The 24,340-nt window shown below is 38.1% G+C and overlaps 1 protein-coding gene across 1 annotated transcript; it reads left to right on the forward strand.

The window, feature by feature from the left end:
• Positions 1 to 1,282: 1,282 nt before the first annotated feature.
• On the forward strand, positions 1,283 to 23,624 carry Il7r (interleukin 7 receptor). The gene is made up of 8 exons (XM_028895082.2): positions 1,283 to 1,473; positions 5,724 to 5,862; positions 12,732 to 12,889; positions 16,458 to 16,615; positions 18,212 to 18,380; positions 19,245 to 19,338; positions 20,682 to 20,757; positions 21,131 to 23,624. Exons 1-8 carry the CDS (start codon positions 1,392 to 1,394, stop codon positions 21,638 to 21,640), a joined length of 1,386 nt encoding a protein of 461 aa, XP_028750915.1. The 5' UTR covers positions 1,283 to 1,391; the 3' UTR covers positions 21,641 to 23,624.
• Positions 23,625 to 24,340: the final 716 nt, after the last annotated feature.

A 24,340-nucleotide genomic window follows, 5' to 3' on the forward strand; every position in this document is an offset into this window, starting at 1 on the left:
GGATCAAATTTTGTCCCTGGATCATAGTTTGCCAACACTTGCATTGATAATTCCTGCGTGCCTATACTGAGTAGTTAAATACAGGTGTGTACTAGAGATATGCAGAGTATGCAATAGAAACACTGTTGCTTTTGTACACTGAAAGGCTGAGTGTAAAATACTTTAAATGAACCTTTAATAATTTGTGAAGTATGCGATCTTTATTTTGTAAATTTATTTGGTTTTAGAAATTGCATATATGTATACAATATATTAAAACCATAAATACCCTCCACTCTCCCCTACTTACCCTAGGAGCCCTACTCTCCTTCACAAACTCATGTCCTCCATTTCCTTAAAAACCCACAGAGCCCATTTAGTGCTGCTCTTGTGTTCATGAGTGTAGGACTATCCACTAGACCTTGGGCAGCCTACCATGGGATACACGTTTAAAGAAAACTGACTCTTGCTCCACAAGTATTTATCAAGTTGCCAGTAGCTCCTCAGATAGGAATAGGACCTCTTAAGTCCATGCTCCATCCATGTTGGCATGTTTATTGGCTTGTTCTTGTGCCAGTCTTGTGTAGGCAATGACGGCTACTGTGAAATTATGAGTGCAAAGGTCCTGTCATTTCTAGAATAGATAATTTCTAGATAATTTCACAGTCTCTCTCTCTCTGGCTTTTCCAACCTTCCCTCCTCTCCTCCATAATGTTCCCTGAGCCTTTGAGGGGAGTGATTCATGTCTGGTACTATAAACCTGGCCAAGAACCCATGCCTGAAGAGGTCATAGTCCATAGGGTAAAACATACCAGTATTACACTGTTAAAAAAGAAGTAGTATCAACTTGTCTTCTAGGTAATTGTATTCACACCCATCGGATAGTGCAGCCACACCCCTCATCAGAGAAGTGTCTTTCTCATAGCACGGCGGTCAATGGAGACTCCCAACTGCTCAGCAAGCCAAGAACTGAGTGACCATTGGGGATTCAGCCTTAAGTGGGACAGCTATATCCTAGCATTATTTTTCTAAAACAAAGTCCCTTCAAACAACCAGTTGGTGAACATTGTGAGTTTGGATTTTTGCTTTGTGATCCACTGAAAGTGAGCCCTGAGATCACTTGAACCATCACTTGAATTCTAGCGCCTTCCTCAAAAGTAAGTAGTTAAGTTTGGGTGCTGCAAGGAATACTGATACAGAAAAAGATGTCACATTCTACCTCTCTGTTTCCTCTACCTCTGCTTACAGCAGCAATCCTTTTGCTCAGACTTCCTGTTTCTGGCACTTGCCTTTTTATGTGATGTGTTCATAGTTCCCTGTCTGTGGTTAAGAAGGCACAGAACTGGGTTTAGTCTCTCCCTCTCATTCATTTGCACACACAAGCACTCTTCTTCTCTCTTCTCTCTCTCAGAATGATGGTACTGGGTAGAGCTTTTGCTACGGTTTTCTGTTTACTTCAAGCTGTTTCTGGAGAAAGTGGCAATGCACAGAATGGTGAGTCAATTCTAACTTCTTTCTTAAAGGATTTCAGATCGTCTCTAGCATATATGATCAGGTTACTTAGTTCTATAACAGGCCGGAGCTGGGCAGCAAGAACTTGGCTTGTGCATGTTTAAGTTGTGTGCATTAATCACCAGGACAGATGGTAAGAGGACAATACTACAGATGGCTTGTAACTCACAAGAACTGTTGAGAAGCAATGTATCTCTCTCTGGATAGAAGCTGGTGCTCTCAGAAAAGAACCCTCATTTCAATTCTCTGATTGTGCTTGTTAGAGAATCTCTTTCAAATTGTACATGCTAGAAAAATCAAGCTATCTTTTTTGCTTAACTATTTATGGAGTTCTAAAACCATAAATATCCATAATAAATTAATGGCCAGAAGCAACAGTTTATGAATTCACCAGAACTATATCTGTAGTATCTAGAATATAGGAGTTACTTGCTAATGTATTTCTTTGAAATAACTTTAGCTTTGACAGATTCATGTTAGATTGCTAATGAATAATTCACTAGAGCGCTGAGAAATGTCTTATTTGAAATACACAGGATTGCTTTTGTATCCAGCAGATCCATCATATGGTCATCATAATTCTCTTTGCTATGCATAAAATACTTGGATCCCAGTTCCTTAAAAATATGCATTCTGATTACAAGACTGTGCTCAACAGTGTCTAAAAGCCACGGGAGCCACATTGAACTAGAACCTTCAATTTGTTTCTACAAATTCAGCTGTTTTCACACACACACACACACACACACACACACACACACACACACACACACACACTGCCTCTGTCTGCTGAGTGCTGGGATTAAAGGCACGCACCACCATGCCTGTCCTACATGTGCGTTTGTAAACTGAGTGTAGTAGCATACACCTGTAATCCCAGAGCATGAAAGGCTGAGACAGGAAGATCATGAGTTTCAGGCCAGCCTAAGTTACATACTGAAAGCTTGTCTCAAAATGCATACTTTTTCTTTATAGACAATATCAATACATATCAGCCTTATTACTTAGTTTAGCTCTTTTTAAGTCAAATTCCCTTAGTCATGCTTTCCTAAGCTTAGATATCTGTTTCCATTTACCTAGTAATCACTAATGATGGAAAACCCTCGCATTTTCTTACTAAGAGAATTGTAGTGACATTTTTCACTGTGACTGAGCATGACTCACTTTGTGAGGGAGAGTCATTATCTCATGTTAAATGTGTGCAAACACATGGCAGGAAGCATGAGGACTTTATTGCTGTTTGATGCAACACTTTGCCACTATTTCTTCCTGTTGCCCACACTATTTCTAAAAAGAGTGAAAATTCTTGCTGAAAACTGGATTTTCACTTCAGCCTTTTGAATTAAAAAAAAAATCCGATTAGAAAGCATAGAGGCTATCACATAATCATATCAAAATACAAAATTACTTTGTGCTTGAAGGAATTCACAAGTAATCTGCTATTGTTGGTTAAAAGATAAAATTAGTTTTCTAATAACTACAAGGATGAGCAAAACAAGCGAAGAAAACATCAAAAGCCCAGTTTACACTGTTGATCAAGTAATCGTTCTCTGAGAAAAATCTTCTAAATGATGCTACCTTGCTTATAAAATGTATTCCAAATATTGTAAATTTCTGTACTTAGAATATTTTTATTAAATGCTTAGATACTTACTTAAATATTAAGGATACTTACTATGGAATGCTTAATACATTAACTCATAATTCCATGTAATGTCAAAACCACAGTAAGAACAACAGCTTCAATTGATACATAATTTTTTCAAAAGAACTCCAAATGTTGTTAGAATACAGTAACTGAAAAAAAACTCTGTGTATATTTGCATAATGATAATTTACATCTTACCTTTTCATACAAATTTCTCAAAAACTGGTAAGAGAGCTCTCAGACCCTTACTGAGGACTTACTGTGATCTAAGAGAAATCTTTGTGTAGATGTATTCAATGACTGCTACAAAGTGCATGTATGTATCAGAACATGAGCTTTGGGAGTTTGAGTATGCAGAAAGGGCACAGCTATGAAGTTAGAAGAGTGAGAATTCACGTGCACATCTGCTCCAAAATGACATCACTTAACCACTGTGTGCACGACTCTTAGTTAAGAGATCTTCAGCTCACATCAAGTAGAATATTCTCCCAAATGGCATGTGATTTTACATTGTATTTATAGGAACTTTTTTTTGTTACAGTGCAACTGTACCCTATAACACACCTGTTAAAGAGCCAATGAACTGCTCATTCAAACACAAATGCTCTGATTGCAGGAAAATCTGTATGATCACTTATTTGCATATTGTGTGAGATAACTTGAGACATACTTTGCCAGACTGGGTGGCTGGAGTCTGTGGAAGTCTTCTCTTCAGCTGGTGCCTGACATCTGCTAGAAGTGTACTTTTTCTGGCTCATGTCAAATATGGGGAAATTGTATAATAAAGATGGCCCAAAGGATGTTTAAATCCAAATAGCAATTCTCATATATTACGTAGAGTTGATGAAAGGCCCAAGTAAAAGCTAAGTATATGACAGTATGAGAGCTGAGAGCTGCCATGTAAGAGTAGGCAATGTACCCAGAGCCATTCCATTCTGAAAGGGGACAGCTCTGAGTGGCAGATTTCTAAAGCCAGAAAATTAAAAGTGAACATGTTTCAAAGTATGAACTCTTAAATATGAGCTGCTCCTTTGTTATTTAACCCTGTTAATAGGGAAAATATATTATACAGAAAAAGTGTAAAGAAACTTACCGGTGTTCCCTGTTATGAAATGACTGGATTCTTGGAATGCATAGAAAGATAAATGCCCGTGACTGTGAGCAGTGTCCACTATCTCTGTTTAGATGAGCTGTTAGATTTATTGAGTGGAATAGTTGTTTACCTGGTTGGTCTATTAACAATCAATTGTATTATCTTTCCCATAGACCTTTGGGGTTAATTAAATAAAGAGAAAGCAATTAAAACTGCATATGCTTGCCAAGACCCTCATCTGGGGCCCATTTTTAATATGTTGTGTTTCCATATTAAAGCCTGAAAAGCATAAAATCTCAGTTTTGGGTGAGATTAAATACCTGAAAGTTGCCAGGAGCCCTCCACATTCCACCATTATGATATAAACCTTTGATTACTCTAGATTTTCCTGGTCCTTATTAGAATGTGTCCAGTGGAAGATTTTTTTTCTGACCTTATTCTGCTATTAAATATACCTATTCACCTACACACACAAATACTTAATCATGGGCTCTCCCACTCAGTTTAGGAAATCAAATAATATCTTTAACAAATTGCAGTTTCTAAAAGTGGCTACACAGACACAAAATTCCATTTTCCACTTTCTAGTATCTATAGAATACAGTAACTGAAAAAATAAAAACCTCTAATCACATAGGGAAACATTGGTATCCTCAGGGTTTACTATTTTACAGCTACAGTTGTCTCAGTCAGTCATTTAAGACAAGATTATTTCATACTCTTAGTTGTGATATCCTTTCAAGGGACAGTGAGCAACCCCATAAAAATGTGAACTTATAGCTAAAATAGTTATTATCATCTTTCATTTGAAAATAACAATTTGAAGGGAACATAGACCAGCATTGAAAACTAAGGTTGGATTACGTGTCATACATATGTAATACAGGAGCTCCTATTTGAAATGTGTAAACACTTCAGTGTGGAAACCAAAAAAAAAAAAAACAAAACAAAAAAGATAATTTCAACATCTTACAATCCCACAGGGGATTTGTTCATCAAATTTAGCACCTTCTATATTTGCCAGGCATTGGTTTTCCTGCATAGGTTAGATCAAGTGGCTGTGGCTGAAGTAGAGAATATAGCATTAATAAATAACTTCTAAATATGGTTTTAAAGTGTAGCAAAGAAATTCTGATGTAAACAAGGAAAGAGGTGTTTCCACGCCCCTTCTAATTTTATAACATACTAGTCCAATGGTAGAACAACTAATTTGCACCTGGAACTTATTCCTAGACTGTGATAAAAGTTTTTCAGTTAGAACACTCTGTACTCTGCACCTGCATATTGGTGTGTGTGTGTGTGTGTGTGTGTGTGTGTGTGTGTGTGTGTGTGTGTAACTTTGTCACTGTCTTTGTCCTTGCAATTTGTTTCTTTAGATAAATTTTAAGTCCTCCTTCATGTCTGCCACACAAGTGACATTTTATTAAGGAGGATCAGGTTTTCAACTGAGGCATTCATTTGCCTCCTTAACAGCTGTTTTGTTCTTCCCAGGAGACCTAGAAGATGCAGAACCTGATGAATACTCCTTCTGGTGCTACAGCCAGTTGGAAGTGGATGGCAATCAGCACTCACTGACTTGTGCCTTTGATGACCCAGATGTCAACAGCACCAACCTGGAGTTACAAATATGGTGAGGAAGATGGTTTCTGTGGTCCTGAGAAACCCAGCTCCTGCCTTTCTTTATCGGTGTTCCCTTCAGCACCTGCAAAGGAAGGAGTGTCTGTCCTAAGTATCAAATGCTAAAAATTATTGGAGTCTCAAAACTTCTTGAACTAGTTTGTCCTTTGACAAAAACTAAAGTGAAGCAACTCTCACTTCAGCTGCTAGCTCCCCAGGAAACATACAAATGGTACTGTGGCTCTTGGAGATCCTACATCCCTCCACATCCACAGTAATTTAAAGACTACATCTCCTAGAACGTTCCCTTAAGGCAGTGGACTATTTTCAAATTCCATTATGTAGTGTGCTTGCCTGGAGTTCAGTTCTAATGCCAATGTTTAATAACTTTTTGATTTGCAGCAACTTTTGTAACATATATTCCTCAATTGCTTCATCTAAACATTTAGAGAATAAATCTCATAGGAAGGTTGTGGTGTTTAAACAATTTGATATGTACAAGGAGCTCAAATAAACCAAACCTCTAACGTTTAATTAGTAATTGGAGAAAGAACATCAAATGATAATTCTATGAATATATATCTAAAATACCCACTCTCTTAAAATAGTTTAATTCCAGATGATCTGTTCAATGTAGAATTTCCAATAATTCATAAGAACAAATTGATTCTTGATTTCATATGGCCTTAGAGGAAAGAAAATGCAAAACTTCTGGTCTGAAAGTTGGTAAAGAACTCAGGGAGTTTTATCTTCTCTCTCACCCACCAGTCATTGCTTGTTGTCAAGGGTTATTATCTCTGGTGACTTGAAAAAAAATAGTCTAATATGAAGTTCTGACTTGTGGCTATTTCCAAATTCATATCAGATGACCTCATTTTTTTTGTAAGTTTCCGGAGGAGGAAAGTATGTCAAGATCTGCAGTAGTAAAAGAAGGCTTCATAAATTCCATGATCACTAAGGCAGTCCTTAGCCACCTACAACCTAGATAAGCTCTAGCTTCTGCCTTTTCTGAATTTATAGCAGTTTCCTGAGTCTACAAACAGCTTTTCCCTGAAGTCATTGGATGAACAACATCTTGAATTTGAATGTCACAGTATATCCTCAGTCGGTTTCTGTTATTGCACTTTCATAGCACACTTTCTATGGAGAACAAAATCATAAATGTCCAGGGTCTACAGATATGGCTTAGTCAATAAAGCAAGAAGACCTAAGTTGGGATTCCTGGAACCTATGTAAAAGCTGAATGTGGTATTTGGAATCCCACCCCAGGGCTGTGTTGGGGAGTTGTAAAGATAGGTGGATCCTTACTGACTAGTCAAGTGAGTCCAGCCAATGACCTTCAGGTTCACCGAGAGACTCTGTATCAAAAAGTATAGAGTGGAGAATGAAAGAGAAAGACCCCAGGTGTTAACCACTGCCCTCCACATATGTGTGCATGCAAAACACCTACATGCATATGCACACACACACACACACACACACACACACACACACACACACACAAATGTATATATATATACATGCCCCACACTCAAACCAAAACAAAATACAGAGGTTCACAATCAATCCTCCAACTTGCCAAAATCAGCTAAATAGCTCATCTAAACAATGTTCTCATTTTTTAATGGAAAAAATGACCCCTCCACACAGAGGTTTGACTTTAGGTTTTCCAACCAGGTTGTTAGTGGGTTGTCACAGCACTGTGGTTTCACCTGAGCAAGGCATGACTGACCTTCCTGCCCACTTACATTCACATATTTAACCACATTCTTGCCCACTGTAACCAACTGTCCTTTAGTTGACCTGACAGAACATCCCTTTGTATTTTCTAGTTGGACAGATATTCCTGTTACATATGTTTTAAGGTATATTTAGTGAGAAGCAGAATGTTGGCCTCAAGTAGATAAAAGTAATTTCTAGAGCGTTAACATTTCCATAAAGCATATACATTTTGAGTAAGACATTCATGTACCTTGCAGGTTGAAAAGATGGTAACTAAAGAGTTCTGAATTTGCATGTTGTTGCTTTTTTTTTTTAAATGGAACTACCTTTTGTAGAACATATAAATGCATAAAGTAGAAATTAGGATTGGCTGAAGCTGTTACAAAGGTAATCACTGGTAGATGCTACGTCCCTTCTCTCAAAAAGTGGTAAATTTAACGTCTGTTCTAGATCTGACCACCAGTCTCTCTGGACAAGAAATGGAGTAGTTTACTAGATAATTAGCTAGATAGTAAATTAGTTAGTGTTCAGTTAACTGATCTCCAGGGTAGGATCAGGTTATTCATAGACCTGAATTACTAGTATACTAATGGACTGATTCACAGTTCACAGTGACAGATACAATTATTATAAAAATGCAATTACTCATTATAGGCTGTGGTCCTATGGGAATTAGTGGGGGAAGGATAAAGAGGGTGGAAAGGTCCAGCTAGCCATTGTGGTCTGCTTGGTTTATTTTAGCATGGCTTCCTCTCCACAGTGCCAGTTCTTTGATAGTGGAGTTCTCCACAAAGGGCCCAGGTTCCTAGACAGATATACTGAATCCCTTATTATCCATCACTTATTAACTTCATTGTCTGGGAAATGAGAGTGACCTGATACTATTTATGGTCTGGTTTAAGTTCTTAAAACACCAGAAAGCTGCTACAGGTTCAAGACCCGTAGCTGAATATTTCACTCATATGTTTCTTACAAAGATTTTTAAATCTAAGTATTTGTATAAAGTCTGTTGGCTTCTGTTTTCTCTACATTGCATGAGTACCGCCATCTCAGAAATTGATATCCCCTAATGCTCTCTCTTCTATTCTAATTCAGCAGATCACAGCAGTGTAGCAATTAAAAGTCTATCAGTGACAGGCTTCTGAGCTTGTCACTCCACATTTGTTCCCTTGAATCTGGTTTACCTTGTTGCTTTTTATATTTTACTCTTTTCTGATAAAACTCAGTAAGGACACTGCATTCAGCCACACTTGTATGTACATGGAGATTCTGGGGATGAGAAAGGGGTTTGAATAATTCCTTATCCTTACAGATAGTTCACAAAAAAAACTACATTTTGGTGGGGATAAAATTTTAAGGAAGATTCTGCAAATATTAAATATGTATTAAGCCATGCAGATACCTTCCTCTTTCTGTACAGAAGCCAGGAACTGTCTTACAAAGATAAAAATTTTGTAACATATTCATACAATGACTTGGTGTTCAGTAGTTATAAAGATGAGGTGTAAGATAAGCACCACCTAGAATTAAGCATGTAACTAAGTGAAAGAAATCAAGTATGAAAAAATAGTAATGTTATTGCATTGATGAGAACTACTACTTGCTGGTGAAACTTGAAGTAAAAATTCTGGTTGCTCCTTAGGCATGGGATTAACTACCACACATATGCAAGGCAACCTTCCAATGTGAAAGAAAAAATCCTATACCTAGAAATTGACTGATGAGTGCATGTCATACAAGTAGGCAAGTGAGTAATGGTGAAAATAAAGAAACCATGAAGTTATACACTCTCACATAAAAATAAATGATACAGAATAAAAGAAAGATTACTGTTTTTTTCTCTTTTCACATGCCTGAAGTTTAATATCCCTCTTTTTAAGAACTGTCCTTATGAGATTTTTTTCTCTTGGCTCTTCACTCTTTAAGCCCAGCTTAGTCATTCCAAAAGGAGGGAAAGCTAGGTTCAGTTGGAAGTAGAGATCTTGGCAGAATGCCTCAGTATAAGTTGCTTACACACACACACACACACACACACACACACACACACACACACACACACAAAAGAATTCTTCCTATTAACCAGATTCATGTGAATGTGTATGTGTAAGAGTGTCTATGTGTTCTTGTATGTATGCGTGTGTGAGACCGTGTGTATGTCTGTTTCTCTGTATGTGTCTCACTGACTGAGTATGTATGTTTGTGTTTCTGTCTACGAAAGATAGAAATTGTGTATGTGCATTTCTCTCCGTGTGTATTCTATCTGTCTTTCTGTCTCTCTGTCTTTCTCTCACTGTATGTGTAAGTGTGTGTGAAAATGGAGTATGTTATGTCTTGGAAACTGAGAAGATTTGGTGATTTCTTTGGTGGACTGCGTGAGTGTTCTCTCTCTCTCTCTCTCTCTCTCTCTCTCTCTTCTCTCTCTCTTTTAATGTGCTCAAACCTAGTTACTCTCAAAATTGAAAAGATAATTTCTTATATTTTTTATTTTTATTGTTTAAACATTAGATTTAAATTAAAAACATGTATAAAATTGCATAAGATTAGGGACGATAATTCTACACTAACGTATTCTGAGTTGTTCATGATTGTTCTAGTTTTTTTCAGTGTTGTTTTGGGTAGTCTATTTTTTAAAGTGTTGCTAAGATTTTGATTAATAGTATATAAACCTGTTAGGGGAAAAGTCTAATTTGTCAGTAGTAAATTTGCTTGCACACAAACCTAGCTTCCTTTTATTTATTTTGATTTATTCAAATATCTCTCTGATGTGTTTTGTAATTTCCAGTATGAAGGCATTGAATACCTTTTTATAAATTTTATTTCTAAATCTTGCATCCTTCTATGACTATCACAAAGGGACCAGCAGTTATAAACTTCATTTTCTAACTTTTTTGACGATGCTATCCATAGAAACACAGTTGGGTGTTTTCTGATGGCCTTGATGAATTAAACTAGTTCCTGTCATTATGTTAGAAATCTTTATAAATGTCCATATGAGCAGATAGGGTTTTTTTTCTCCAAATAAATGTGGTTTCTTCTTTTCAAATCTGCATGCACTTGTATTTGCTTCCCTTCTCTTATGAATTGAGGAGAACATCCATTGTCTTTCTGTGTAGGAGTAGACAAGGAGAACTGTCGACCTTGCTCTGATCTTCTACCATTGTGTTTTACATTAACTTTCTGTAACAGCATTTTACTGATTTGAACAAGTGTCTTTATTCTATTTCTTGTTGGTTGAGAAAGTTTTAATCATGAACACATGTGATTCTATCAAAAAAAAAACTTTCTGCTTTCATTAAAGACGAGTAACTTCTTAGTGTTTTATTCTGTTAATGTGGTAAATGATGCCAATTGATCATTGAATACTGAACCTACTTTGTTTTGCTGGGTACTCATCACACCTGTCATACTGTAGTATTATCATTCAGAAGAACTTTGCATACACATTTTTAAGGACCTGTCTTATATATTCCATGCTGACTTAATCCCATTAAGTAGATGAGGATGATCTTGAACTTCTAGTATTCCTCTTTCCATGCTTTGAGAGTTGGGATTACAGGTATATTCCACTACCCCAGATTTATGTATGGCTTTAAGCAAACTAGGCAAGCACTCTACTGAGAGAGTCACATCCCCAGGCCTCTGTACACATTTTTAGGGACCATTTTCTTTCCTATAATATGTTTTGCTAGATTTGAGTGCCAAGTTCAAGTTTGCTTCAAAGAATTATGTAGATCATCTCTATTTGGTGGAATGATTTCTTTGATATTGGTAATACCTCTTTCTTACACATTTGACAGAATTCAGCACCTGTAACATACAGTTTTATTTGTGAGGGTATGTGTTAATATGAATATGATTTATATTGAGATATTCGGTTTGTGTGTGGGTCAGTTTCACTAACTTGTATTTTTAAAAATGTTTTCACATAAAAAAATTATTACATTAACTCCCACAAATTGTTAGATTACCCATAGTTTTGATATCCACATAATATATAATGATGTCTCTGACATTTCACATACTGATAACTTATAATTTTTGTACCCATAGTGCCACAGAAATTACTATGTAGACCAGGCTGGACTCAAATCCACAGCAACCCTCCTACTTCAATCTCTCAAGTATTGACATTAGAGTCACGAGCCACTACACTCAAATTTACTTTTATTTCTTGGTGTCACTGGGCATAGTGGTACATGCCTTCAGCACTATGGAGGTAGGGGCAGGCAGATCTCTGTGAGTTCAGGGCCAGCCTGGTCTACATAATGAGTTTTAGGCTAGCCAGGGCTATATAAAAATGGTTCTGTGTCAAACAACAAAACAAAACACAAAGTCCCTATGAAAACCCCTTAGTTTACTTATTAAATATATGTAGTTTTATGTGTATAAACTTTTCAACCAGTTTAGCATTTCCTTTAATCCTATATGAAAGAATAATACCAGTATTTCTTATAGCCCTGATTTTTTTTAATTTATCCCCAAGAGATACCAATTACTTTATTACTTAAACAAAGTATTTGATTCTCAATGATCAATGCTAAAAACTACATGGATTTTTTTTCTCCTTATTTCCACAAGCATGCTTTTACTATTTTAGACTAATTTGCACATAATAATAGTAACATGCTGTGGATATCGCTCTATATAAATAAAACACTGATTTGCCAGTGGCCAGGCAGGAAGTATAGGTGGGACAAGGAGAGAGGAGAATTCTGGGAAGTGGAAGGCTGAGGAGGGAGACACTGTCAGCCGCTGCCATGACAAGCAGCGTGTGAAGATGCCTGTAAGCCACTAGCCACATGGCAAGGTATAGATTTATAGAAATGGGTTAATTTAAGATAAAAGAAGTAGACAACAAGAAGTCTGCCACAGCCATACAGTTTATAAGTAATATAAGCGTCTGTGTGTTTATTTTGTACGTGGGTTGTGGAACTGCGGGAGCTTGGTGGGACATGGAGAGAAGCTCTCCAGCTACAGTAATGGAGCAAGAAATTATGTTATTTTAATTCATTCTCTTTTTTTCTGCAGTATTATCTCACATAGTTATATATATGTAGACTATAATGTTGAATTCAAATAGCTAAAATGTGCATAAGATGTTATTTTAATGTATACAGAAACTCCACCTGAATAAAGACTTCTAACTTTTTGTTTCTACAGTGGGTCTCTTTTAGAGATCGAGTGCCTAACTCTTAATAAGCTGCAAAATATATATTTTATAAAGACAGGAAAATTCTTACTGATTGGTAGCAGCACTATATGTGTGAAGCTTGAAAAAAGGAATTTGATTTGCAAAATAATGGACGTAGCAAAGATAGGTAAGAAGTTATGTATGAAGGTATGGTTGCCATGGTTTGAATAGCTGCCAACACATGTCTTGACTTTCAGTATGCTAAAAATAGGCAAATCGTGAAAACACTTTGTAATAGACAATATCAACTTTTCTAACTCATTTTTAGTAAATGAAAAATTTGACCCTTGAATCATGACTTCCTACTATGAAATATGCTGAGAATATTTAAACTCAGCTATGAAAGAGAGTGTTTGACATGACACCTACAGATTGGTGGAGACACACATCAGTATGTGGAATGTAACTGAAGCAGAGTCACGGGTCATCTTCCCACACATCTTTTCTTTTTTGAATTTATTTCTCATGAAGGCCTTATAATCTTTTCTACATTTTCATTTTCACATAATATTCCAAATGTGCATAGCTAAATTAACAAAGCATTTTAAAAATAAATATACATTTTCCATATTTGTCAAAGTTCTACTGGTGGAAGAGATAGATAGATAGATAGATAGATAGATAGATAGATAGATAGATAGATAGATAGATAGAGATAGATAGATAGATAGATAGATAGATAGATAGATAGATAGATAGATAGATAGATAGATAGATAGATAGATAGATAGATAGATAGATAGATGAGAGACAGATTAATTTTAAGAATTAGCTCATGTGATTGTAGCAGTGGTAAGTTAAAAATCTTAAGGATAAGCAAGAGGGTAGAAATTCAGGTTAAGTGCGGACGTTGCAGACTTGAGTCCAAATTCTCATGACAAGAAACAAGAATATATTGCATTCTTGAATCAGACTTGTTTCTTAAAGGAATTTCTACCTTTTATCTTTAAAGCCTTTTATAGATTACACAATGCCTACTCACTATGAAAGGTAGTCTTGTCACTCAAAATCTACTGACTTAAATTTTAATCATATTTTTAAAATATCATTGCACTAGTATTTAACTAAAAAAAGTAAGGACCACAGTCCAGCCATGATGAACTATAATATATTTCCAAAGAGATTAAGTGAGGAATGAAACATAGCTGAATTAACTTGACTCAGAATGTATACTTATATTTTATTAAATATAAATAGTAAAAGCAGTTACAATTCAAGTTACATTATAATTTGAGTGCACTAAATGACATGTTAACTACTTGTATTTTTTCTACCTCTGGAGATTTACAAATGAATGTTTATGGGAAAACATTCAGAATGATCATATAAATGCAATTTTTGCTGGTTTTAAAGGCTATGAACTCTTTTCCCCTATTCTCAATATCTCTTTCACTGCTCTAAAAGAAAAGACAACAAAGCAGTTCTCATTAGATATGAGAAATTTACCTCTGCTGTGTTTAACTATGGTGACAAGGAATAAAAGTAGACAAGTTCCCTGTCTGAACAATCGTCTTAGGGAAAGAGCAGATGTCACAGAAAGGAAATATTGGACAGATGGCTTTACATGTTTGACCACGCAATGACATGAGCTAGATCAGCATGAGTGGCAGATGAGGCCAAGAGTTCCAACCAACATTATCCTTGTGTTATGAGCACGAGTAAGCTGGTTTTATTCATTTAGAGATGAGGTTTCTATGGATCAGTGCTCATTTTGTGCACTGCACAAAGGCATCCTACTTAAAGTTTCATCATTTATCCAGCAAAGGTATTTCTTTTGGAGAGTGAGCAGAGTAAGTAACAATTCTTGGTCCTCTGAGAAAGCACTGAAACATCAGGTGAAAGTCTATTGTCATCCTTGCATAAGGCCATCTAAAACACAAGCCTCTGCAGTCAGGGGAACACACCCACAGGATCTGGGAATACCTGCCCCATCCATGGTCCCAGCTCCCAAATACCCAGTGCTCATCAAGGACTATGTTGCATCTCCCACAGCAGACCACAAGACTAACCTCCTACGTGAGCAGCAATGAGGGGAGCCAGAGTTTGCACACTGCTGGTAGGACTGGTCCCTGTGAGAGGGGTGTTGTGGGTCTCTGCTAGGGCACTAGAAAGTACTTGCACTCCTGAGCAAATAAGATGAAAAGTGATAGGATATTTCTCATAGGATTATCTTCTCCTAGCTCCTCAAGAGGCATCACAGTCATTGAATTATCATTTCCACAAATTGAAATTAAATGCTCATGATTGAATCTTAGAACCAGAAACTCTGGCCACCTACACCTTTCTCCCTCACTTCCCATTCATCAGGTCCCCTGTGGTGGTTTGAAAAAGAACGGACTCCAAAGGGAGTGGCACTATTACAGGTGTGGTCTTATTGGAGGGAATGAGTCACTGTAAGGGTTTGCTTTGAGGTCTCCTATGCTCAAGCTTCCCCCAGTGAGACAGACCATTTCCTGGTGCCTTCTGATCAAGATATAGCCAGAACCATGTGTTTCTGCATGCTGTCATGCTCCTCACCATGATAATAATGGACTGAACCTCTGAACTGTAAGATGCCCCCTCAATGAAATGTTTTCCTTTATAAGAGTTGTGTTCATGGTGTCTCTTCACAGCAACAGAAGCCCTAACTAAGGCATCCCCTAGCCTCTAAGGCTGGAGGTCCAGCTTCCTGCCTTCCTACTTTGTTTCAAGTGTATTGATAAAATTGTCTCAGGTCAAAGGGGAACATATAGCCTGATCCAGATGTTTTAATAGAAAATCAATACTTTTCTCTGGGTCTGTGGTGCTTAGTACAACAGCTTTCTCCTTCCAGGAGTTTATCTTACATGCATATTGTTTCTGAACAACAACTCTGTGATGCAAACAGACAGCAGGCAGAGGCTTAGGGAGCAGTAGGTTGACAACTAAAACTGACCAAGGAGAAAGTCTGGAGCCCACTCTGGAATTTGTTAGCCAGGGCCAGGAGGCAGACTGTGCACTTCTATGTAAATGTAGCCTTGCAATTCTCTTACTTTGGAGCTCATTAGTAATACATATCTAGTATTCTGATAGTAAGTGTGTGTGTGTGTGTGTGTGTGTGTGTGTGTGTGTGCTCCCACGCGTGTGTACGCATGTGTAAAATTAACACTACCCATCGAAACGAACAATTCCTGAACATATGGTCTGACACCCTTACGTTTGTTTCTTGCACAGACCATTGCTACCCTAAGCAACATTTAGGGCTTCCTCCACACTGTGACCCAATTATCTTTCCCAAAGGACTTGGTATATAGAAATGGACCAATATGGGAATTATACACGGGAGGATTTGGAGCCAAGACTGGAACTGGTACAATTCTAAGTATTTACAACACTCAGAAGGCCACACCAGCCACAGGAAAGCTGGCAATGATGTCTGGATGTGAATCAAGGAAAAAGAGATTTGGTTTTGTGAATGACCAGCTCCTAACATAAAAAGTGCTGGGGTGGGTGTTAGAGCAGACAGACTTCTAAGAAGTGTAGTTATCAGCAATTAATGGAAAAGAGGTCATGAACTTGAAATAGAACAAGGAGGCCTATGGGAGGGTTTGGAGGCAGGACAGGAAAGTGTGAAATGATGTAATTACATCTTAATGTCAAAAAGTACAAGAAAAATCTTAAATGTCCTTATGTCCTTTGTAACTCCATACACAGTTTTCATTTCTGTTTCTTTCTAGTTAAACCTGAAGCTCCTTTTGGCCTAGACATAGTTTATCGAAAAGAAGCAAATGACTTTTTGGTGACATTTAATACATCTCACTCAAAAAAGAAGTATGTAAAACATTTAATGCATGACATGGCCTACCGCCCAGAAAAGGGTGAAAGCAACTGGACGGTAATGTAGATCAATCATGTTCATAAAACTTATTCTTTACTCAGACAGGCTCGTGAGATCATCCTCACTGAAGACCCCATAACTCCTGCATCTTTCTTGGCTCATCGTCATCTAACTTGCTCTATTTTATCTTCATGGTTCAAATTTAGATAAGAATGAATGCTCAGACAATCCCGATCCTCACTATACAAAGCCTGTAGTTCACAGGTTAATCAGGAAAAATAGTTGCTCTCCATAGTGTAACTAAGAAGTAATCATGCTTTTTTGTTTTCTGGGATTTTGGGGGTCAGCAGGAGGTCAGCAGAAGAAGAGGTAGAAGACTTGTCTGTCTCTTGTTTTTATTTTAATGTCTAAGGCTTCCATCACAGAAGAAACAATTTGTATTCACTCTTCATTTTCTGGATGTTCAGTCGGCTTCTCCACAGTCCACAGAGGTTGAAAAGATCTTGCTGTTCTTAGCATCTATTTGGGAGATGACCTGGGAGAGACACAGAGTATCCTGGGTAGTTGGGTTTCTCTTAACCTACCAGCTTAACCTCAGCTCTCCCTATGTCACATAGATATTTTTCCCCCAAGAGATGGCTACTCTTTCTCAAGAATAAAAGAATGCTTCCTTAAGCTCAATGTGCCTTTGCTCGAGCCAGGTCATCCACATACTCTGCAGTGTGCTGAGGAATGCTGCTTACAGACATGCACTCCTGTCCAAGCCACGTGTTTCCTCTCTCTACCTACTCCACACTCATATACAACCTGGATGACTTCCATCCTACTTTCTCTCACTAGTCATCTGAAGATGCCCCCCATGAGAAAGCAACATTAGTAGAATGGAAGAAAGATTATGAATAAATTAATTCCAAGACAACCAGCTTATTGATTTCAGTTTGAAAATATATAAATCAAATGTCCACCCTCTCTTGGAGGTTTATGTCAGCACACACAAACACAATTGTTAGTCAAATAAAAAATTAATATTAAGTTACTATAGAACTGCTAACAGATGGTCTGTTGGCACAAAAAATTAATAAATCAATAAGTTACAGACAGACATGTAAATGTACAGAAAACATAGAAAACTATCAAAAATAAACTCTATAAATTCAATTAACAGAGTCAAACAAATATAAATAACAATTGGATACTATTTTTTGTCTATAAAACTGATATAGCATCTTTTTTCTTAAAAATGATATAGTATTGGAAAGTTCATTCTGTCTTTACTGTTTTGCACAGTGTAAGGTGTTATCTTTCGGGAAGGAAATGTTTACTGTCCACTAGCCTACCCATTGTTTCCCATTGGTGCATGGAAAGAGAAAAAGATACTGGAGTGGGAGAAATGCCTGTGAGCCAAAGTGGGTGATGATAATGCAGCTGAGAAGCCACCCAATCAGTGTTCTCTTTTCCCTCTCTCAGTAACATTTGAGTCTGCCCCTCATTGTGCTCCTGAACTTTTGCATAGTTGAACTCTTTCACTTCAGAAATATGAAAGAACTTCAAGAGCATGGCGACCCAGCCGAGAGCATTGGTATTAAAGTGAGTTGAGAGACTTAAGCAACGTGTCTTTTACATCAAGTAATATAACTTGTTTTTCCACCCTAGCATGTATATTTATTGAATACAAGAACTACAGTCCTAGAGCGAAAGCTACAACCTAGAGCAGTGTATGAAATTAAAGTCCGATCCATCCCTAATACCAGATACTTTCAAGGTTTCTGGAGTGACTGGAGTCCAAGTTCTACCTTCGAAACTCCAGAGCGCAGGAGTCCAGGTAAGCAAAAGCTATAGCATCCCTGTCCCCCCACAAGACTTCACATACTGAAGTATAGCAGAGATTGGCAGGAGATTGATGTAAATTACCCAAAAGTCAGGACACTGGGGGCTTTCTTCCACTTTCTTTGGAGAATATTCTACCTGCCTCCTTTGCCACTTGTCTGGAATAAGAGCAATGGGATCTGGATCCATAGTACCTAATAACAGATACAGAGTGTTTTGATGCCACTGTCTCAGGTTCTCCTGGATCTACTAATGAATCTGTAAGAACTATTACTCACAACCATTTCTATCTTTATCAGGGATCATGTGTGATCTCTCTGTGACCCCTCTAGGTAACACCTTTGCTAATAGCAAGTGAGCAGGCCAATATGACTATCTACTACAAACCTTTCCCAGTATAAGATGTTATGGGGTACGGGAAATGCAATAGCCATGGAACCAGAGAACGTATCTCAGGAAATTGCCCATAGCACCTCCCCCAGGACTTCTTTGAGCAGGATGGAGTTTATCGCTGCTCTACCCGCTTCACACGCTCGTTCTGGAGCTCAGGGTGAATCTCAGGGTGAACATTCATCCCTTCAGCTCTTATTTACACTTTTTTTTGGGGGGGTATTGGCAGTTGGACAGGAGTTTCTAGGCCATCACGAAAGGTCATCTTTACATTTCAAGTGGGCTGATGCTCTTGCCATGGTCACCCAGAGCAGCGCCACTCTTCCTGTCTATCAAAGAACTGTTTCCAAGAAACAACGAGGGAGGCTGTGTTACTGAGTAAACTCAAACCATACGAAATATCTACCCTCTCTACCCCCACGTTATTTGCTTACTGAATGCTAAACCGTGGTCTCTCCTTGTATTCTAGGGGGATGGGATCCTGTTTTGCCAAGTGTCAGCATTCTGAGTTTTTTCTCTGTGGTTTTGTTGGTCGTCTTAGCCTGTGTGCTATGGAAAAAAAGGTGATTTTTTTCTTTAATAATCAAGAGGGTGATTGTGAGTAGTCAAAGAAAAGCAGGACTCAGGTCCTACTTACTGCTCTAGAAAATCTTCAGGAGAGACTTGACATTTCAAGAATTAGAGTGGCTAGTATACTCCCTCCTATTCTTAGGTCCCAGTCATTTTTATATAGTTGATTTCAGAAAAAGTAGAAATATTTCGACTAGATGTAAGACAATCATTATTCCCCAAATATTCTCTCTCCCTCTCCCTCTCCCTCTCCCTCTCCCTCTCCCTCTCCCTCTCCCTCTCCCTCCCCTTCTGTGTGTCTCTCTATGCATACATGCATGGAGGGTAGGGAAATGTGGGTATATCTTTCTGTCTGTCTGTGTATGTGTTCATGTATGTGCACATGGACATGTGTGCTAGCCTACAGGCAGCCAATACTCAACAATGATTGTGTTACTCAATCCTTTTCCACCTTGTTTTTTGAGACAGGATCTTTCACTACACCTGGAATGCTCTGACTAGGTCAGACTAGCTTGTCAGTAAACTCTGAGTACTGCCTGTCTCCACCAGGTCACACATCATCACTGAGTATCTGAACTCAGGTCTTCATGCTTCTATGGCAAATAGTTTACTTACTGAATCATCTCCCTAGGCCCTTGACCCTCAAATAAGATTCTCTGTGGAGAGTTTTTCAAACATTTTCCCCACAGCCTTCTAAAGAACAGAGGAGGAATTACCAATTCTAGTAGGGAATATATTTAATGTCATGACTTTCTGCACACAAACTTGTCTCAAGATTTTTGTATTCTACACTGTGATAGAGTCATGCACTAGGGAATTACTCAGCATCCTAGGAAGATGCCCTCAGTGTAACATACTTTATGTTACCATAAAAATTTTCTTTGAATAGCTTAGAACATATTCCCCACTTCCGCTAAAATTAAAGCAAAACAGTTACTTCCAGTAAATAAAATGAATAAGATGACAATATCAACATTGAACAGAAAATATGTCACCAAGCTTTAGCTCTGTATCAACACCAATACTACCTCCCTGCAAACCCCACTCCCATAATTACAGTGTCTTGTCCACTGATCAATAGCAATGAGTTCTGTTCTATGCCCTCCTTTAATCAAGTGGGCGATACTCTCCACAGAAAACAAGATGTTTGTCCATAGTTGCTACCTAACAGTAGCAGAGCCAGTACCAGAAGCCTGCTTTTACAATCTCCCTCCAATAAGGAGAAAGATGCATGTGTGTGTGTGTTTGTGTGTGTGTGTGTTTGTGTGTGTGTGTGTGTGTGTGCGCCCCCTCTCTCTCTTGCATTGTTTCATCTATGAATGCTCTCTGGTTCTAGGATTAAGCCTATTGTATGGCCCAGTCTCCCTGATCACAAGAAAACTCTGGAACAACTATGTAAGAAACCGAAAAAGGTAAGTGTTTGTGGCAGAGAGACACCATACTGATGACATCTTAGTCTAAGAACATTCAAGACAACAGAAAACTGAAACTCACCTTTTGGCCTTTTATATATGGCATAGCTGAGGCTCCTTATGGGATACTGGGGAACAATAAGCTGAGACACACAGGACAGGGAGTGGGGACACAATTATTGTTTAATTCAAACCTGAAGTATCACAGCTCAGGCAAAAATCAAACCAACTGAAGAGCAAGCTGGCAATTTTCAAACATTGCACAGTAAATTATCCTGAGAGAGTTTCTTAGAATTTTTCTTTTACTTTCCTGAACTAAATGTGTACAAACACCTCTTTCCAGAGCCACTAATGCTCCTGTCTTTCTCTACAGAATTTGAATGTAAGTTTCAATCCTGAAAGTTTCCTGGACTGCCAGATTCACGAGGTGAATGGCATTCAATCCAGAGATGAAGTAGAAAGCTTTCTGCAGAATGTTCATCCTCCACAACCCGATCCTCCACCCGAGGAGCTGGAAAAGCAGGGACACGGAGCAGCTGTACATAGCCCAACCTGGCTAGCTGAGATTTCAGTCAGCACTCCAGAAACTCTCGGAAGAGAGTTCCCCCTCGGATTCCTGGATAGAAATATGAGTGGCTGCAATACCCCTACATTCCCTTCACCTAGGCCCCCTGACTACAGAGATGGTGAAAGAAGTGGGTCTCATGTGTATCAAGACTTGCTGCCAAGGCCTGGAAACACAAATGGCACCCTCCCTCAACCATTTCCTCTCCAGTCAGGAATCCTCATACCAGTTTCTCAGAGACAGCCTATCCCCTCTTCCTCAGTACTGAATCAAGAAGAAGCCTATGTCACCATGTCTAGTTTTTACCAAAACAAATGAATTATGAGAAACCGAAGACCCTTCCATCACAAACAGGATGATCACCAGGATGGAAAGTCTTGAATGCCTACTCTCCCTCATAGCTCACAGAAGATAAAGTCAATGTAACCTTGCTACACATCATCAGCATTCTGAGAAATCATTTTGATCTCCTAGCTCAGAAACATTTGCATAAAACAGGAAGAATCTGCTTCTACCTTGTTGGTTCAGTCCTAAGAGTTCAAATGACCTAATTAAAAATATGAACAAAACTCAAATTAAATAAAGAGTAATGGGAAGATAGAAGGCTGTGATGAATGCAGGAAGAGAGAATAAAAGAAAATAAGACTAACAGTGCAGTTCTGTCAGTAGGACTTATTATATACACAGCTGTCTACACAGCTCATCCCATTTCTTCCTCACAATAATACTGCAATGTGGGTTCATCCATTATAATTGTTATACTCTTTGCCAGAGATGCTGAAGTGGAGAGTAAATATTTTAAATAATTTGTCTAAGTTTTCCTCTCAGCAGTAGGTGAGGCATGCATTCTAACTTCAGCCTTCCCTTGCCATGGACCTGTCCTATTCTTGAGTGCCAAGCATCATCTTTAAGTGGGTAATTATGTAGTAATTATCCAAACTGGGCCATTTTGGAAAGGGAAAATCAGAAATGATTAACAGTAAGCCTAAACTGAGTCTGTCTCAGAGAGATGTGGATGTGTGGTCTTCTTAATTAAAGTGGCTACAAGGAAGAAAGTAGAGGACAAAAATGTATTATGGATGTGAATTACCATGACCATGTCACAGGAAGTGGGAGAAAGAAAAGAGCCACCAAGCTCATTTGATTTTGTTTGTTTATTTTTGAAAACAAACTCTAGAAGCCATGAGTTCTAAGCCAAGAAGTTGCAGAGTCAGTTATCAAGACCATGATCCTTCTGCTGCTATTATCCATCTGCCTCCATAGACCATTGAAGGAGCTACTGACAATCTACAACAGAGCGACATTTGACCAGTGAACAGAGGAATAGCCCTCCTGTGTGTAGATACCATTACAAGTTCCCCCAAGTTCTGTAGCCTTGGATGATGCCTGAACTATAGGAAGGAGGGGATGTGAACACTTCAATGAGTACCCCAGCTGAGACTATGGTCATGAAAACACAAAGAAGATAGGTAAGTTGCCCAAATTCAAATGTTAATTCATGACTGTAAGCCACAACTTTGTATCCCCAGTGTGTATGGCCAATCTCCTGAAGGAAACAGGAAGTAAATGAAGGATGCCATTGGGATCCTTAGCACTAATTTCAGTTTCAGTGTTGACATTGGTTATTTGAATTTGATGTGTCTGTCTGGTCATGTATTAAGTCCATGTATTATATTCACATAACCACAACTGCTGCTAATGCTTAATTATATACTCAGGAACAGTATGTAATGTACATTGCTGATTGGTTCTGCCCATTTCATTCTTGGATTTCAAAAAAGGAAAACAAAATTCTTGGTCAGAGATAATATGCAAAACAGAGATGCCAACTAGTACTTCCAAGTAATATGAAACAAAACAATGAAAAGCAAGCGTCAAATTTGATCAATCAACTATGCTTGGATCCAGGGACTCTCTTGTTAGTCAATTTATTTTCTATAAGCCTTTGCCTCTTTCTTCATTGAGGTTTCCATGGGAATTTGTGTCTTCAAATCCAAGAAAGACTGTTTCAGATGCGTATACTTAGGTTTTCTTCCACAGCTGAGATTTGGAACTGTCAAAAATCTTAAGAATATGTAGTAAGGAACCTGGAATTGATACAACTCAGGTGACATTTTTTTGGTGCGCTCAGCAGTTTTTCTTTGGTGTTCTTTGAAGCATCCAGCAGCCACTACAGTAAAGTTGTCTGAGTTGACTGTGCACTTTTCAAATGCATTATTAGTAGTCTGTAGAGCTGCTACATAGAAGGATGTATGGTGTGTGTTATCAGTTCACATTTCATTAAAAGCTAAGGACCTCTTTATGGCTGTACTGTCTTCTGTGACTGTGACCACTATATATAAATAGATTCCTACAGTTCAAAACAGGCCTCTTAGCTACTAAAAGCATTCTTAGGTCGTTTGGTGGGTTAGGGTTTCCAAAGAGATATTTCTTAATCAATTCAATAATTAACTAATAGCAATAAGTTAAGAATAGCAAATTGTTATGAAGCCATACTGCATTTCATTGACACTATGATAGATAGCCACTGAACAATGGAATTAGATACTCCAAGCTCATGGTTACATGGAGACAAAAAGTACAAAGTAGTGTTAAAATATCACACTTATGTTTTATGGCAAAATATCAGTCAAGATCCTTAGCATTTAGTAAAATAAATGAATTTTAAGCATTGAGTTTACTAAAAACTTTAGATGGCTTACAGAACATTTGGAAGGGTGAATAGCCAATCTTGCAGGCCATAGGGTCTCCCTGTATCTCTGTGATTCACAACTCTAGAAACTGAAAATAGTTACCTTCACTGGGTCATCAGCTCCTGGGGAGGTTTAACAATGACACCCAACAACTTCACATCACAGATTGCTAGAGTAAAACAGAGTGGGAGCCTGTAGCTGACAGCAGCAAATTTGGCCCTTTCCTGAGCCATAGCAATAGATAAAGAGAATAACTGTCATTTAAATGTATGGTAAGAGGCAGGCATTGCTACAGAGGAAGGGAATCCCCAACATACAATGGAGA

This window comes from Peromyscus leucopus, chromosome 11 (assembly GCF_004664715.2).
Source record: "Peromyscus leucopus breed LL Stock chromosome 11, UCI_PerLeu_2.1, whole genome shotgun sequence".
Taxonomy (NCBI): domain Eukaryota; kingdom Metazoa; phylum Chordata; class Mammalia; order Rodentia; family Cricetidae; genus Peromyscus; species Peromyscus leucopus.

Coding starts and splice junctions, on each gene's coding strand:
- Il7r (XM_028895082.2), top strand. CDS start 1,392: ATGATGGTACTGGGTAGAGCTTTTGCTACGGTTTTCTGTTTACTTCAA. Junction 1,474..5,723: donor AAGTGGCAATGCACAGAATG/GTGAGTCAATTC, acceptor TGTTCTTCCCAG/GAGACCTAGAAGATGCAGAA. Junction 18,381..19,244: donor TCCAGAGCGCAGGAGTCCAG/GTAAGCAAAAGC, acceptor CTTGTATTCTAG/GGGGATGGGATCCTGTTTTG.